The sequence below is a fragment of the Lepidochelys kempii genome, chromosome 7, assembly GCF_965140285.1.
Source record: "Lepidochelys kempii isolate rLepKem1 chromosome 7, rLepKem1.hap1, whole genome shotgun sequence".
In the NCBI taxonomy this organism is placed as follows: Eukaryota; Metazoa; Chordata; order Testudines; family Cheloniidae; genus Lepidochelys; species Lepidochelys kempii.
The window spans coordinates 96,155,348-96,168,960 of NC_136386.1; the positions used below are offsets into that span (position 1 = coordinate 96,155,348).

Sequence of the window (13,613 nt, forward strand, 5' to 3'; positions counted from 1 at the left end):
TAAGCAGTCAGATAGTATATCACAAGACAACTTTTTGCAGTTGCCTTTATTCCATCAAACAAGTAGAAAGTACCATATCTGCCCTGTTGTTTTCCACAGGATTCATACATTTAGCTCACAAATTTATTTTAAACTATTCTCACATCTTTAATAAGTTACAAATGGTAAATCATCTCCCTTATCACTGGATTTTATTTAATCAATTCAGATTATTTCAGAAAAATCCTAACATTACTCTTCCAATTAATTAATGTGAAAACTCTCTTGTTCTTCACAGATAATTAAGCCCTATGTCTGTATCCTTCCAAAAAAACTGCACTGATTTTTAGCATTTTTTTTACAGTCTAAAAATACTGTGTGAGATGGGATTCTTTTCTAAAAGTATTAGCAATAAGGACTTTTTGTGCTTTCAGTATCCTTTGTCTGTTGCACAGTCTGAAGTTTAAGGTAATCTCAAAATGGTGTAGGAGCATTGATTTACAAGTTAAATGGGTTTTTGCTTTGCTAAGTCATTTACCTAGCTGTTCAGCAATTAAGCATCAAATAGAACCCAAGATTGCTGCTCAAATGATGTACAAACAAAATATCAGCACTATACAATTACTGCTGATTACCACTGGCCTCTGAATATGCCCTTTAGCTGCTCATCCATCACCAAGAGGTAACTGATAGCAGTACATAAAGTCCTTCTCAAAAATCTATTGGATGAATCAGATTTCTTGGTCTCTCCTCTTATCCTCACAACCGTTGTCTTTTTGTCTTGCCTAGATTCAGTCTCCCAGACTCTGTCATCACTTGACACTCATATAGCCTCACCTAATTATGCATCTGGGTTGCAATCTATTTATCTCTGGAACACAACTCTCAAAATGCTCCTAACATATTAGCACCACCACAAGTTCACTCACAACTCTTCCCGGGGAAATGTATGGTTACCAGTTCTGCCAAAAACTGATAAGAGAATCTGGAAATCACTAGTTCCCCACTTCCTGTCCACCAGAACTTCTGCAAATGTGTCATTCCTTCTGCTGGATCTCAAAATTGCCATGAAACTGACAGCCTAACTCTTGGCACGTCTTGATGCCCACAGCGTGTTCTCTCTCAACAGCCACACCTTGTCCCATCCTCATTTTGTTAGCATGCTTTTGCAACTCTTCCTCTCACCCAATGAAATTCCTTTGCCAACTGCAGTATTATCAATCCCAACAATTTATAAATAAACTGCAGTATTATCAATCCCAACAATTTATAAATAATGAGTCAGAAACTAAAAAATCATGAGCTTGGCTTTAAGATCATGATATATTTTGTAAAAAGCGTTGAGCTTTTTATTTGCTTTCTGGTTTTTGAGTCTTTGTGCGTCCTGTTTTCGAACTTTCCTTTGCAACCATGAGGATTATAAACTTACTTACAAAAAAATCTGCGATTTACATCTAATCACTTTCCTCCAGGAACAGGAGCTTTAAGGAATATGCACTCTGCAGAATTTTAGTTCACTCCTTTTTTCTCCTACCCTTGCATCTCTTAAAGGATCAGTGGTAATTTTGTTCTTATTGTCTCAAACAGGTGTTTCCTCTTTCCTTAATCATTAACACTCAGTCCAAGACAGCTCATCACAACATATGCAGAGGACTCTGCTGGAAAAGCATGAGGAAATGCTACGTGCATGAAAAGCTCAGATTCCTAGGCATATTTCCTTTTGGTAATGTATTCTAAATACTCTAAATGTACATCTATGGCAGCTCACAGCTCTATACTTTGGACACATTTTAAAAGGAAAACTATCATTTGCAATGGTTCATGGGTGGGACATATCGGCATAAATTCATGGTGGCATTTGAATCTACATAGCATGACGATCAAGTACTTAGATGATGTGAATAATGTGCCTTCTAATAGCACCTACTATCTCGGCTTCAGTTAAGGGCATGCTAGTTTTCCCATTAGCAACATCTACTTTCATGGGTTCTTAACCTACTGCACAATTCACTATTTTCAAAAAGAGCCTCACAAACCATAATAGCCCCACAGCAACCACGAAAGCCAAATAAGTGCTGTTAAACACTGTCTAAATAAGTATTTACAGGATAGAACAAAGTATCTCTAAAGTAGTCATTACAGTCTATTGGGTAACTAATGCAATTAGCTGAAAAAAATCTCTCACTACTGAGGAGCTGATGGATTCTTGACAACTACAATATTTTCTCTTTGAACAGAAAATCTAAAAAAAAAGATCAATGCTAAACTATATAATTGTAGTACCTGCTTACTGGCAACTCCTCAGAACAATAAAGTACAAAAATGGGTTGAAGTGTGAGGAGATAGCTGTCGTTTGCTGTACATAACACTTCTGTTGGCAGAAAGGCTGCTTTTACCTGGAAGTAAAACTGAGCAAGTCCTTAGGTGGAAGAGAATTTTTTTGTAAAAAATAACATTATCTGCCCAGCCAGTGGAAAACAAAACCAAAAGAACAGTTTTAGAAAAGCGCTGATAATGTGTAGTCTCCTAGAATGTCTATAATTTATCATAAACTGTTATCAAATCTAAGACCTTTGTGTTACCAAACCATTTCATAAGCTATAATCCTGAAATATTTACACATTAAATCACTGTACATGTGCAAATAGCCCTCAACGTTACTTGTGTGCCTAGAGGGTTTGCAGGATTGGAGTCCACGTGTGTAAACTCAAAGGACAGCAAATAGAATGGGACAAAAATGAGATGACAGTATAAATCAGAGTGTCAATGTCTTCACTGTCTGTGTATCAATCCTGCTCTTTATTTCACACCTTCACTTAAAATTGTCTCCTCAGTTTCATTTAAAATCCCAATTTTTAAAAGGTCCTTAAGTCCTAAAAAGCCCCCAGTAGCTAAGTCATCAGTAAAAGGGTGGCTACTATATCAAACCACTGGAGTTTCCCTACAAACTAAAGGCCAGATTGTGGCACACCTTGCATACAAGCAGCAGGGAATACAGGGGGTATTAGTCATCTCCCTTACTCCTTGTGCTAATGCACTGTATTATAGCTTCCTGTGAAAGTGGGAAGCAGGCTACATTTCCCACCCTCACCCCAAAGTGGGTGGGAAGTGCTGAAGGGAGTAGCTGGAGCCTAGACTCCACACACACCTGTAAGTTTTAGTTATGCCAGTGTATCAGTAAGCAAATACTGTGACACCCTCCCCAGAACAGTGAGAAGATCAGGAGGATGATGGTGCTCAAATGAGTTAGTCTCCCTTCTGGGCTGCTCCAGGGATCATGTGGTATTGCCCTGCCCCTTACCTTGAGCTAGGCCCCAATCTAATGGTCTAGCCCTAAGAAACTAGCACTGCCTTGGTACAAACAAGTCAATTTCTGGATATGACACACACACACACACACACACACACGAATAATGACGGAAAGTTCAACATGAGCAAAATCAAATACTATTATTGTTGGCAAGAAATGGTAAATGTGAGCTAGCAGCAGAATTGAAAACACCCTTTTGAATATCCCATAAGGAAATACCCTTTGCCAAGAAAAATATCAAGACAGACTACGGTTTCAAAAATCTATAATTAGCAGAAGAAAAAGTATTTATTTTATTTTGTTTTACCATGAGACATAAATATGCATTTGATATTCTATCCTTGCATGTTGCCAATTAATAAAATGGAAAGATTTAGGAGGATACTTTTGTTACAAATCCATGTCTACAAATATCTGGAAATCTGGAGCTACCAAATAAAATAATAATCTACAACTGTTTAAATAAGTTGCTTTTGGAACAGCACCTCTTTGTTCAAAGTCAGCGTCAGAAGTAGAACCATAAGCTGCTAAGCATTATGGGTCAAATTCTGCCCTCAGTGCAATCACAGGAACAGAATAGATTTCAATGGGAGCTACATGCATAGGAGGGCAGTAGGTAGTACTTTAAGAACTGCAGGAAGGAGTAGTTTTATTTATGTACTGATACTATGTAAGTTCCTCAGGGGAGGGATTTTTTATTTAGAGTTGTACAGTGCCTATCACAGAGTGGTAGTCTATGACTGGGGACCCTAAGGACTACAGTAAAACACAGTAATAATAAGAAAAGGGGTACTTGTGGCACCTTAGAGACTAACCAATTTATTTGAGCATGAGCTTTCGTGAGCTACAGAAAGCTCATGCTCAAATAAATTGGTTAGTCTCTAAGGTGCCACAAGTACTCCTTTTCTTTTTGCGAATACAGACTAACACGGCTGTTACTCTGAAACAGTAATAATAACTGCAGCAAATATAAACAAAACCATTCTATACAATGACATAAAGCTTAGAAAATGCTGTCAAGTGATTTTAGGACTAAAATTTTACTAATGTATTTTTAGTATCTGTTTGCAGAGTCCAAACAACTTTTTTAACATTAATTATTTGAAGAATAGTTTTGTTTAATAATAATAGAAGAACAAGAGAGACCAGTTTTAACAGCACTGCACTCATAAGCAACGGTAAGCCCTGATGCTACGATGAGCCCTATTTTGGTGGGCCCCAGCACCCACACAGAGCCATAAGTTCAATGGCAGCACTATGCCAGCAGGATTGGGGCCTTGACATATAACAAACTGAAGTATTACAGGATAGGGGCTGTAATGTATAAAAAGTGAAATCTACAACCAATCGAGAAAATAAAGTCAGTCATGAAAATAATTTGTTTTACACTTCCAATTTTTAAATATTCTGAAAATACCTTGGCAGAGTCATTTTGCATATTGCATATAATATGCCTTTAGCATTGTACTGTTTAAAAAAAGAAACTTTCTAGCCTACAGTCCATCAGCAAATTAATGTTTCCAGATCCATCAATATTCCATACACTATTATAACATAGTAATTTCAAGCATCTGTTTAAGAGCACCCTTTAAAGTGGTAGACAGAAGCCCCATAATCTTTATTGAAGTATTACTATAGGCCTAGATTTTTATTTTATGATTGGACACACAGCTGGCAATCATAAATAAATTCAGTTTCATTGCTCCATAATCTAACTTTTTAAAGAGGAAGCAGTAGCAATTTTGCAGACCCTAATATGATCAGACAATTTAATACTTCAGTGTACTATGACCCTCTCCCTTCCTACAAATTCTTCATATAGTATAAAAGACAATTTGGTTGAAGAGTGTAATGATGGTAATTAAGAGTATGTCTCTTAATTCTGATATCATGGAAATAAGGAGCACATGCTTAAATTAAAGTGATTTAGCAGCACTTATCCCAGCTCATACACTTGGCATTACCATCTTAATTGGTATAATATTCTTGTTCATTATCCATTACACCCCTTGACATTGCTATTACAAATTAATAGATGAAAGAATAGATCTCTTCCACATCTCTCCATCTATCAAAAACCAAATAGGGTCAAATCGCCAATAAGGAGACTCCGCAAAAATCACTAAAGTAGGAAAGCCCCAAATGGTTTGGAAGCAATTTATTATATACAAAACAACCCTTCCATAACCTTAGTTTGACAGTTCAAGAAGCATTTTGGGTAAATTACATTAATAGAAAGTGGTTGAGGTGGAAATAAATTAATGATGTTCCAAAAGGCAATTAGTATGGTTACTTTCACTGTGTTTTTTAGACAGAGAAAGGTGGTGGTAAAGAATACAAACAGCCTTAAAGGATTGATTCTTCCTGATCACATAGGGAAACTGGCTGGGGATCTGCTGAAGGGATATTTACAATAGGTTAGTTGCTTTCAGAGCTAGTTTTTGCCAACATAATGGGAACCAAAAACAAATATATGAATAAAAATAAAGGGAGGGAAAAACTAAAAGACAAAACAGAGGCACAAGCCAACATGGTATGTTCACTATCAGACAACCTTTTTATTAGATGATATTTTAAAAATATGTTTTTTATGCAATCAACCTTTTACTTCAATTATATGCTTGTCAAGGTTCCTCCCCCACTCTGAACTCTAGGGTACAGATGTGGGGACCTGCATGAAAAACCTCCTAAGCTTATCTTTACCAGCTTAGGTCAAAACTTCCCCAAGGTACAAAATATTCCACCCGTTGTCCTTGGACTGGCCGCTACCACCACCAAACTAATACTGGTTACTGGGAAAGAGCTGTTTGGACGCGTCCTTCCCCCCAAAATACTTCCCAAAAACCTTGCACCCCACTTCCTGGACAAGGTTTGGTAAAAAGCCTCACCAATTTGCCTAGGTGACTACAGACCCAGACCCTTGGATCTTAAGAACAATGAACAATCCTCCCAACACTTGCACTCCCCCTTTCCTGGGAAATGTTGGATAAAAAGCCTCACCAATTTGCATAGGTGACCACCAACCCAAACCCTTGGATCTGAGAACAATGAAAAAGCATTCAGTTTTCTTACAAGAAGACTTTTAGTAAAAATAGAAGTAAATAGAAATAAAGAAATCCCCCCTGTAAAATCAGGATGGTAGATATCTTACAGGGTAATTAGATTCAAAAACATAGAGAACCCCTCTAGGCAAAACCTTAAGTTACAAAAAAGATACACAGACAGAAATAGTTATTCTATTCAGCACAATTCTTTTCTCAGCCATTTAAAGAAATCATAATCTAACACATACCTAGCTAGATTACTTACTAAAAGTTCTAAGACTCCATTCCTGGTCTATCCCCGGTAAAGACCAGCATAAAGACAGACATAGACCCTTTGTTTCTCTCCCTCCTCCCAGCTTTTGAAAGTATCTTGTCTCCTCATTGGTCATTTTGGTCAGGTGCCAGCGAGGTTACCTTTAGCTTCTTAACCCTTTACAGGTGAGAGGAGCTTTCCCCTGGCCAGGAGGGATTTCAAAGGGGTTTACCCTTCCCTTTATATTTATGACAATGCTACTCTATTCTTTCAACATTTTTTCACATCTAAAACATCTGAGGATGGTCATAGCTAAGATTGTAGATACCTGTAAAGACAGGTTCTAACCAGATGCAAAAGACAAGTTTATCTAATTAAAGTAACTGTAAGGGTATGTCTACACTATGAAATTAGATCGAATTTATAGAAGTCGTTTTTTTAGAAATCGTTTTTATATATTCGAGTGTGTGTGTCCCCACAGAAAATGCTCTAAGTGCATTAAGTGCATTAACTTGGTGGAATGCTTCCACAGTACCGAGGCAAGCGTCGACTTCCAGAGTGTTGCACTGTGGGTAGCTATCCCACAGTTCCAGCAGTCTCCGCTGCCCATTGGAATTCTGGGTTGAGATCCCAATGCCTGATGGGGCTAAAACATTGTCGGGGGTGGTTCTGGGTACATATCGTCATAGCATCAGGCCCCCGTTCCCTCCCTCCCTCCCTCCGTGAAAGCAGCAGCAGACAATCGTTTTGCACCTTTTTTCTTGAGCTCTGCATGGTCACCATGCTCTGCATGGTCACCCGCAGCTTGCCACGCTGGCCAAACAGGAAATGAGATTCAAAAGTTTGCGGTTCTTTTCCTGTCTACCTGGCCAGTGCATCTGAGTTGAGAGTGCTGTCCAGAGCGGTCAGAATGGAGCACTCTGGGATAGCTCCCGGAGGCCAATACCATCGAATTGTGTCCACAGTACCCCAAATTCGAGCCGGCAACGTCGATTTAAGCGCTAATCCACTTGTCAGGGGTGGAGTAAGGAAATCGATTTTAAGAGCCCTTTAAGTCGAAAAAAAGGGCTTCATCGTGTGGACGGGTGCAGGTTTACGTTAATTTAATGCTGCTAAATTCGACCTAAAGTCCTAGTGTAGACCAGGGCTAAGATTCCCATCATGATAGTATATAATGTGCTGGATCCTAAGTAAATTCATCCAATCTCTTCTATTTATAGTTTTTCGTAGCTGGATCCCACTTTGCTGTTCCAGATAGTCTCAGCAAAAAGTGGTCTGGCTAAGAGTTAAAGTTCTCCTATTATTATTAAAGTTATTAAAGTGAGTTATTAAAACTTTATTTAATTTTTTCCCCATTCCTTTCATCACCCTATGTGTCAGAACCACTAATCATTATCTTGGAGTTTTCTCCAGCTCCCAATTCCAGAGCAAGTCAGAGACACCAACATTTTCTCAGTGATTCTTTAAGTTCTAATCTGAATATGGTAGCATGTAGACTAGAAAAATGAAGGTTAGAATATGCATCCATGTATAGATACGACGATTCCATGCCTCTATCTCTTAAGGTTCAACACCATGCATATGGAACACTTCCATTTCACCAACTCAAACTAATCTTTCTGCACATTCCTGTTAGGCTTGTTATTTATTTTGCATTTGTTTGCACTGCCTGCAGTACTGTATATCATTAAAATGTGTATACATTACCGTGTAATTAAACAGCAGTCATGTATTATGCTGTCCTCCACAAATATGCCACTCTCTTCATCGGTTCCAATAAGATGACCGTCATGGTACCAGTGTACTTGGGTAGTGTTGTCAACGTATGTTGCAGTGCACTGAAATGGCAAGCGGTCTCCATGAAAAACCACCTGCCTTTGTGATGGTATCAGTTCAAAAAGAGGCAGTTCCAAAGGTCCAGCTGTAGAAAAAAAAATTCCTGTTATTTAAGGAATGGAAAACAGGCCATAGTGTGCTTTTCAAAAATTGCTTGGATTTTGTTAATAGCTATTATTTCTACAAGTGTCAGCATGCATTATAGAAGAAATCAAGTGTTCTACAATTTAACACTTTCAGATAAGATCAAACATTTTTCATGCACAGGACAAAATATGGAATCAAATATCTACTCTACATCTACTACTGCTTTTCCTGCATAAAGCAATAAAAATACAATACCGGCTACACACCATGTATAATACTGCACCCATCATGCACAGAATGGATTTTTTTCTGAATTCTCTTGCACATGAGTTTGTCTTATTACTTTTTCATCGATTGGGATTCTCCGAAGTTAATTCAGTCATTGCCTCTGCATTTATTTTACCAGGAAGCAATGGCACAATGGCTGCCCAAGGTGACTTTTGTGCCTCATGTGCACTGTGAAGATGGGCTCTGCACCATCCCAAAATATGCTGAGGCAGAGGGAACTGTTGAGGGTGAGTTGGGGAAGGAGCTATTGGATCTGCTTACATAGATACAGAGTTCCTCACAAATAAGGTGGATGTGGAGGGGCTGAAGCTGCTTCTCAAGCCCATAGCTAGCGATAGCGGCTTCCAAGGAACTGAACTTCAGCTTCATCATGACTTGCCCCACTACTTAGTTCCTAGCATGAATAATCAGATTTTTTGTGGGGAAAATCTATTTTCTCTACAACTAGTGAAAAACACACACACACACACACACACACACTCTGCAGCTATGTTTAAGTGCACATCTTAGACTTAAAGATGTTGTCTATCAAGGACCATCTGTAATCAGACCTGCTGAATTGTTTGTCAGCTGATGATTGTCTATGTCTGCTGCAGCTACCTTTAAAAGACATGCCCCCTAAGACAACTCACTTCCAATGGAACTCTCCTTTAGGTTAACCATAACTTGGAGCAAAAGGTAAATTTGTTTTCTTCACAGTTCACCTATGCAATCAGCTGGCAACCACAATGGCTAAATCCACAGATTGTTATAGCCATCCACATTTAGTATAAAAAGTTAGTGTTGTTCTACAATAGTTGTTATTGCCGATTATTAAAGCAAAACAGGACAAATTAGAAAGTTTGTCTTTAAACATGTAAATTATTACTCTAGCAAAGCTGTATTGAAAAAAGAATTAACAGAACTTTGACAAAAATTAAAGACATACAATCATTGACACAACCAGTGAGAAGGAGGAAGAGCAAAGAAAGGAATTAAGTTGCATTTAGCTGGAGTTTCAACAACTGAGAATGGTTTTGGATTCAGTTCCATTTTCTGAAAAATGTCGCCACATATTTGAGTTAAAAGGATGCATTCAAAGTAATCTGGTAATCTGAAATTCTCCTCCTTAAATGCTTGAGAAAAAAGCTTACCACCTTGGAGACTACCAGATGGAAATTTACCCAGACTAAAACAAAATTCCTCTTTTGCCCAGTAAATTATGTCCTCCTATGCAATGATTTTTTTTTACCATGAATACTGTAGAGTGTATGTTTGAGTGATTAGTGAAAAAGCCAATAAAACTATTCTAGCGAACCTTAGTCAGTGTGGCAATCATGGTCCAGACACCCTAAGGGGAGAACAGAAGGTTTTAACCCCCAAAATGATCAGTTAAACCAACTGATTGCATATTGTGTTATTGTACAATAAAAACATATCAGTTCAAGGTCTTTTATGAAAGCCTGTAATGTTCTGAACTTAATGGTAAAGACTGGTTATGAATGTATGTATTTTTGTATATAGAAAATTGTGCTTATAATCTCTGGCAGAAATTCAACTACACCTCATGGCAGGATGGTGAGAAGTTAAGCAGAGAGCCGCACCTGCCAAGCCAGTTGTTTACGTGCAACAGGCTTAAAGTAACTCTCTGTTGTCCAGTCCAGGAAAGGACAACGGTGGACCACTAGAGTTCACGGAAAGACATTTAGACAACTTAAAATTGAAAAGAATATCCTGACTCCTGGACACCAAATCAGGAGGAAATTTCCCCATTCTGATTAACCATGAGTCAGGGTAGACTTGGGGGGCAGGGAGAGGAGAAGAGAAGGAAAAAAGCCTTTTAAAAAGCAGATGTGGGATTGTAGCTTTTTTTTCCAGAACTCAGGGGACAGTCTTGAGAAAGGAGGATGCTCATGAACAGTGGATCCCGCCTACAACTAGGGGATATGCTGGGAAATTGTTTTAAGGCAATAGGTAACTCTTATTAGAAAAGTATCAGAGAGGTAGCCATGTTAGTCTGGATCTGTAAAAGCGGCAAAGAGTCCTGTCGCACTTTATAGACTAACAGATGTATTGGAGCATAAGCTTTCCAGAGGCAGTTATAAATACGCATCCGACGAAGTGGGTATTCACCCACGAAAGCTTATGCTCCAATACGTCTGTTAGTCTATAAGGTGCCACAGGACTCTTTGCCTCTTATTAGAAAAGACATTTTACCTAAGAAAGTGTAAAGCCTGAGGTTGTATCTTTATCTTTATTTTCTGTGCAACTTTTATGTTTGCTTTCCCTTATGATTTCACCTTTCCATCTGTGATTTTTCTATTGTATAAACTTTTTGTTTATTTTTATCCCAAGCAGGTCTCTGGTGTGCAAACTGTGTGGAGTGTTTATGCCAAAGGGAGCTGATAACTGGGGTTAGGTTTTCACACCTTGTGGGGGTGATGAACCAGAGGGGAATGGCCTGAGTGTCTGGTAATTAAGAACTCATGGAAGAAATATTTGGGGAGACTAGAGACTGGAAGGGCTGTTGGAGTCACCCTGCAAAGAGTAACTGGGCAGGTGAGCCTCCTTAAATGCTTGCAGGATGGCTACTACTGGTGTCAGGGATCCAAACAATAACAAACAAACAAACAAACAAACAAACAAAGGCTCTCAAGGTTACGGGGCAGGCAGTGACAACTCCTTGCTGATCTCAGTAGTCCCCAAAACGTCACAGTCAGCAAACCTCATTTACTGTGATGGAAAGAAACCACATTGCACACATGATTCACCAACCTGTATCCAGTGCTTTTGACATTTGTGTCTTTTACAGTACAAACAGGACATCTTACAACCTAAAAACAAGGTTTCAGTGCATTTAAAATGTTCTTTAAAAACATCACAAAGACTGCCAAAATGAAACCATGTTCATTTGCTGAAACATATCTTTAAATATATTTTGGTCAACAATAAAACTACCTGTGGTATGCTTCAGCATATTGGTTGTTCAAACTACAAGCCTGCTACCCAGTAAAATCCCCACAATCAGTGGGTCACTGTGGAGTAGTTATTCATCTGATTAAACTAACAGATTTGCTAAATCTTTAAATGTGCCCAGCTGTTTTTGTCTGAATAATATATTGCAAATTGAACAAAGTGTATAAAATTCTAGCTTCCACCAACCCCAATATTAAAAGCACTTAAATAAAATGTATGCCTATAAACTACTCACATATATTTAATCATATTTTCAGTTTGGCAGCGCAAATATCTTTAAATAGGCTGAGACAAGACTATTATATGATTATTGGAAAATACTGCAGTAAATAAAATGTTCATTTCACAGCCAGGCACATGCAAAAGAGATGAGAGGCCAATAATAATAGAATCATAGGGTTAAAAGGGACCAGAAGGGTCATCTAGTCTAACCCCTTGCCAAGATGCAGGATTTGAGCGTCTAAACCATCCAAGACAGATGGCTATCCAGCCTCCTTTTGAAAACCTACAGTGAATAAGCTTTCACAACCTCCTGAGGCAGTCAGTTCCATTGTCCTACTGTTCTTACAGTTAGGAAGTTTTTCATGAGATTTAATCTAAATCTGCTATGCTGTAGTTTGAACCCATTGCCTCTTGTGCTGTCCACTGTGGCAAAAGAGAACAACTTTATCTTTTTTTATGGCAGCCTTTCAAGTATTTGAAGACTGCTATCGTGTCCCCACTTAATATCCTCTTTTCCAAACTAAAGATCTCCAGTTCCTTCAGCCTTTGCTCATATGGCTTTCATTACATCCCTTTGATCATCTTTGTTGCTTGCCTTTGGACCCTTTCTAGTTTCTCTACATCCTTTCTATACATTAGTGACCAAAATTGGACACAGTACTCCAGCTGAGGCCTAACCAGCGCCAAATAGAGCAGTACTATCGCCTCCTATGACTTGCATGCTATGCCTCTGTTAATGCAACCTAAAATGGCATTTGCTTTTTTTGCAACAGCATTGCATTGCTGACTCACGTTTAGGCTGTGATCCACCACAACTCCCAGATCCTTCTCAGCAGTGCTGCTGCCAAGCCAGTTTCCCCCCATTCTGTATTTGTGCATTTGTTTTTTTTTCCCTTAAGTGTGGCACCTTACATTTGTCTTTGTTGAATTTCATTTTGTTGTCTATAGTCCAGTTCTCCAATTTATCAAGATTCCTCTGAATCTTAGCTCTATTCTCCACAGTATTGGCAACAACACCCTTTCTTTATCTCATCTGAAAACTTGATCAGTATGCTCTCTATGCCTACATCCAGGTCCTTAATAGAGATGTTAAACAACACCAGACACAGAACAGCTCCCTGTGGAACCCCACTTGAGACCTCCCTCCAATCCCACATCATTCCATTAATAGCTACTCTTTGTTTGCAGTTGTTTAACCACTCATTGGTAGCTCTGTCAAACCCGCATTTCTCCAGCTTACTTATCAGAATGTCCAATGGGACTGTGTCAAAAGCCTTGCTGAAGTCCACCTCATAAGTATATTATGTCCACCTCATTCCCCCATCTACCAAATCAGTTATGCTGTTAAAGAAGAAAATCAAGCTGGTTTGGCATGATTTGTTCTTAGTAGCAGCCAGCGTGGCTGCTAAAGATTACCCCTTCATCCTCCAGGTATTCACAAATTGAATGTTTTATACATTGCTCTAGTAGCTTCACAGGTAAAGTCAGACTGTCTGGTCTATAGTTCTCCTGCACCTCCTTTATGCCCCTTCTAAAGATGGGCAGTAGGTTAGCCCTTCTACAGTCTTCCAGGACCTCTCCTATCATCCATGAGTTTGTAAATATTATTGCCAGTGACTCAGAGATTTCTTCAGCTAAT

The 13,613-nt window shown here is 38.7% G+C and overlaps 1 protein-coding gene across 1 annotated transcript in view; it reads right to left on the reverse strand.

Moving 5' to 3' along the window:
• ADGRA1 (adhesion G protein-coupled receptor A1) overlaps positions 1–13,613 on the reverse strand; it is a 469,964-nt gene that overhangs the window by 211,035 nt on the left and 245,316 nt on the right. Inside the window, exon 7 of the mRNA XM_073353951.1 lies at positions 8,294–8,507. Within this exon, the coding sequence (XP_073210052.1) occupies positions 8,294–8,507 (214 nt within the window). The remainder of the gene's footprint in view (positions 1–8,293; positions 8,508–13,613) is intronic.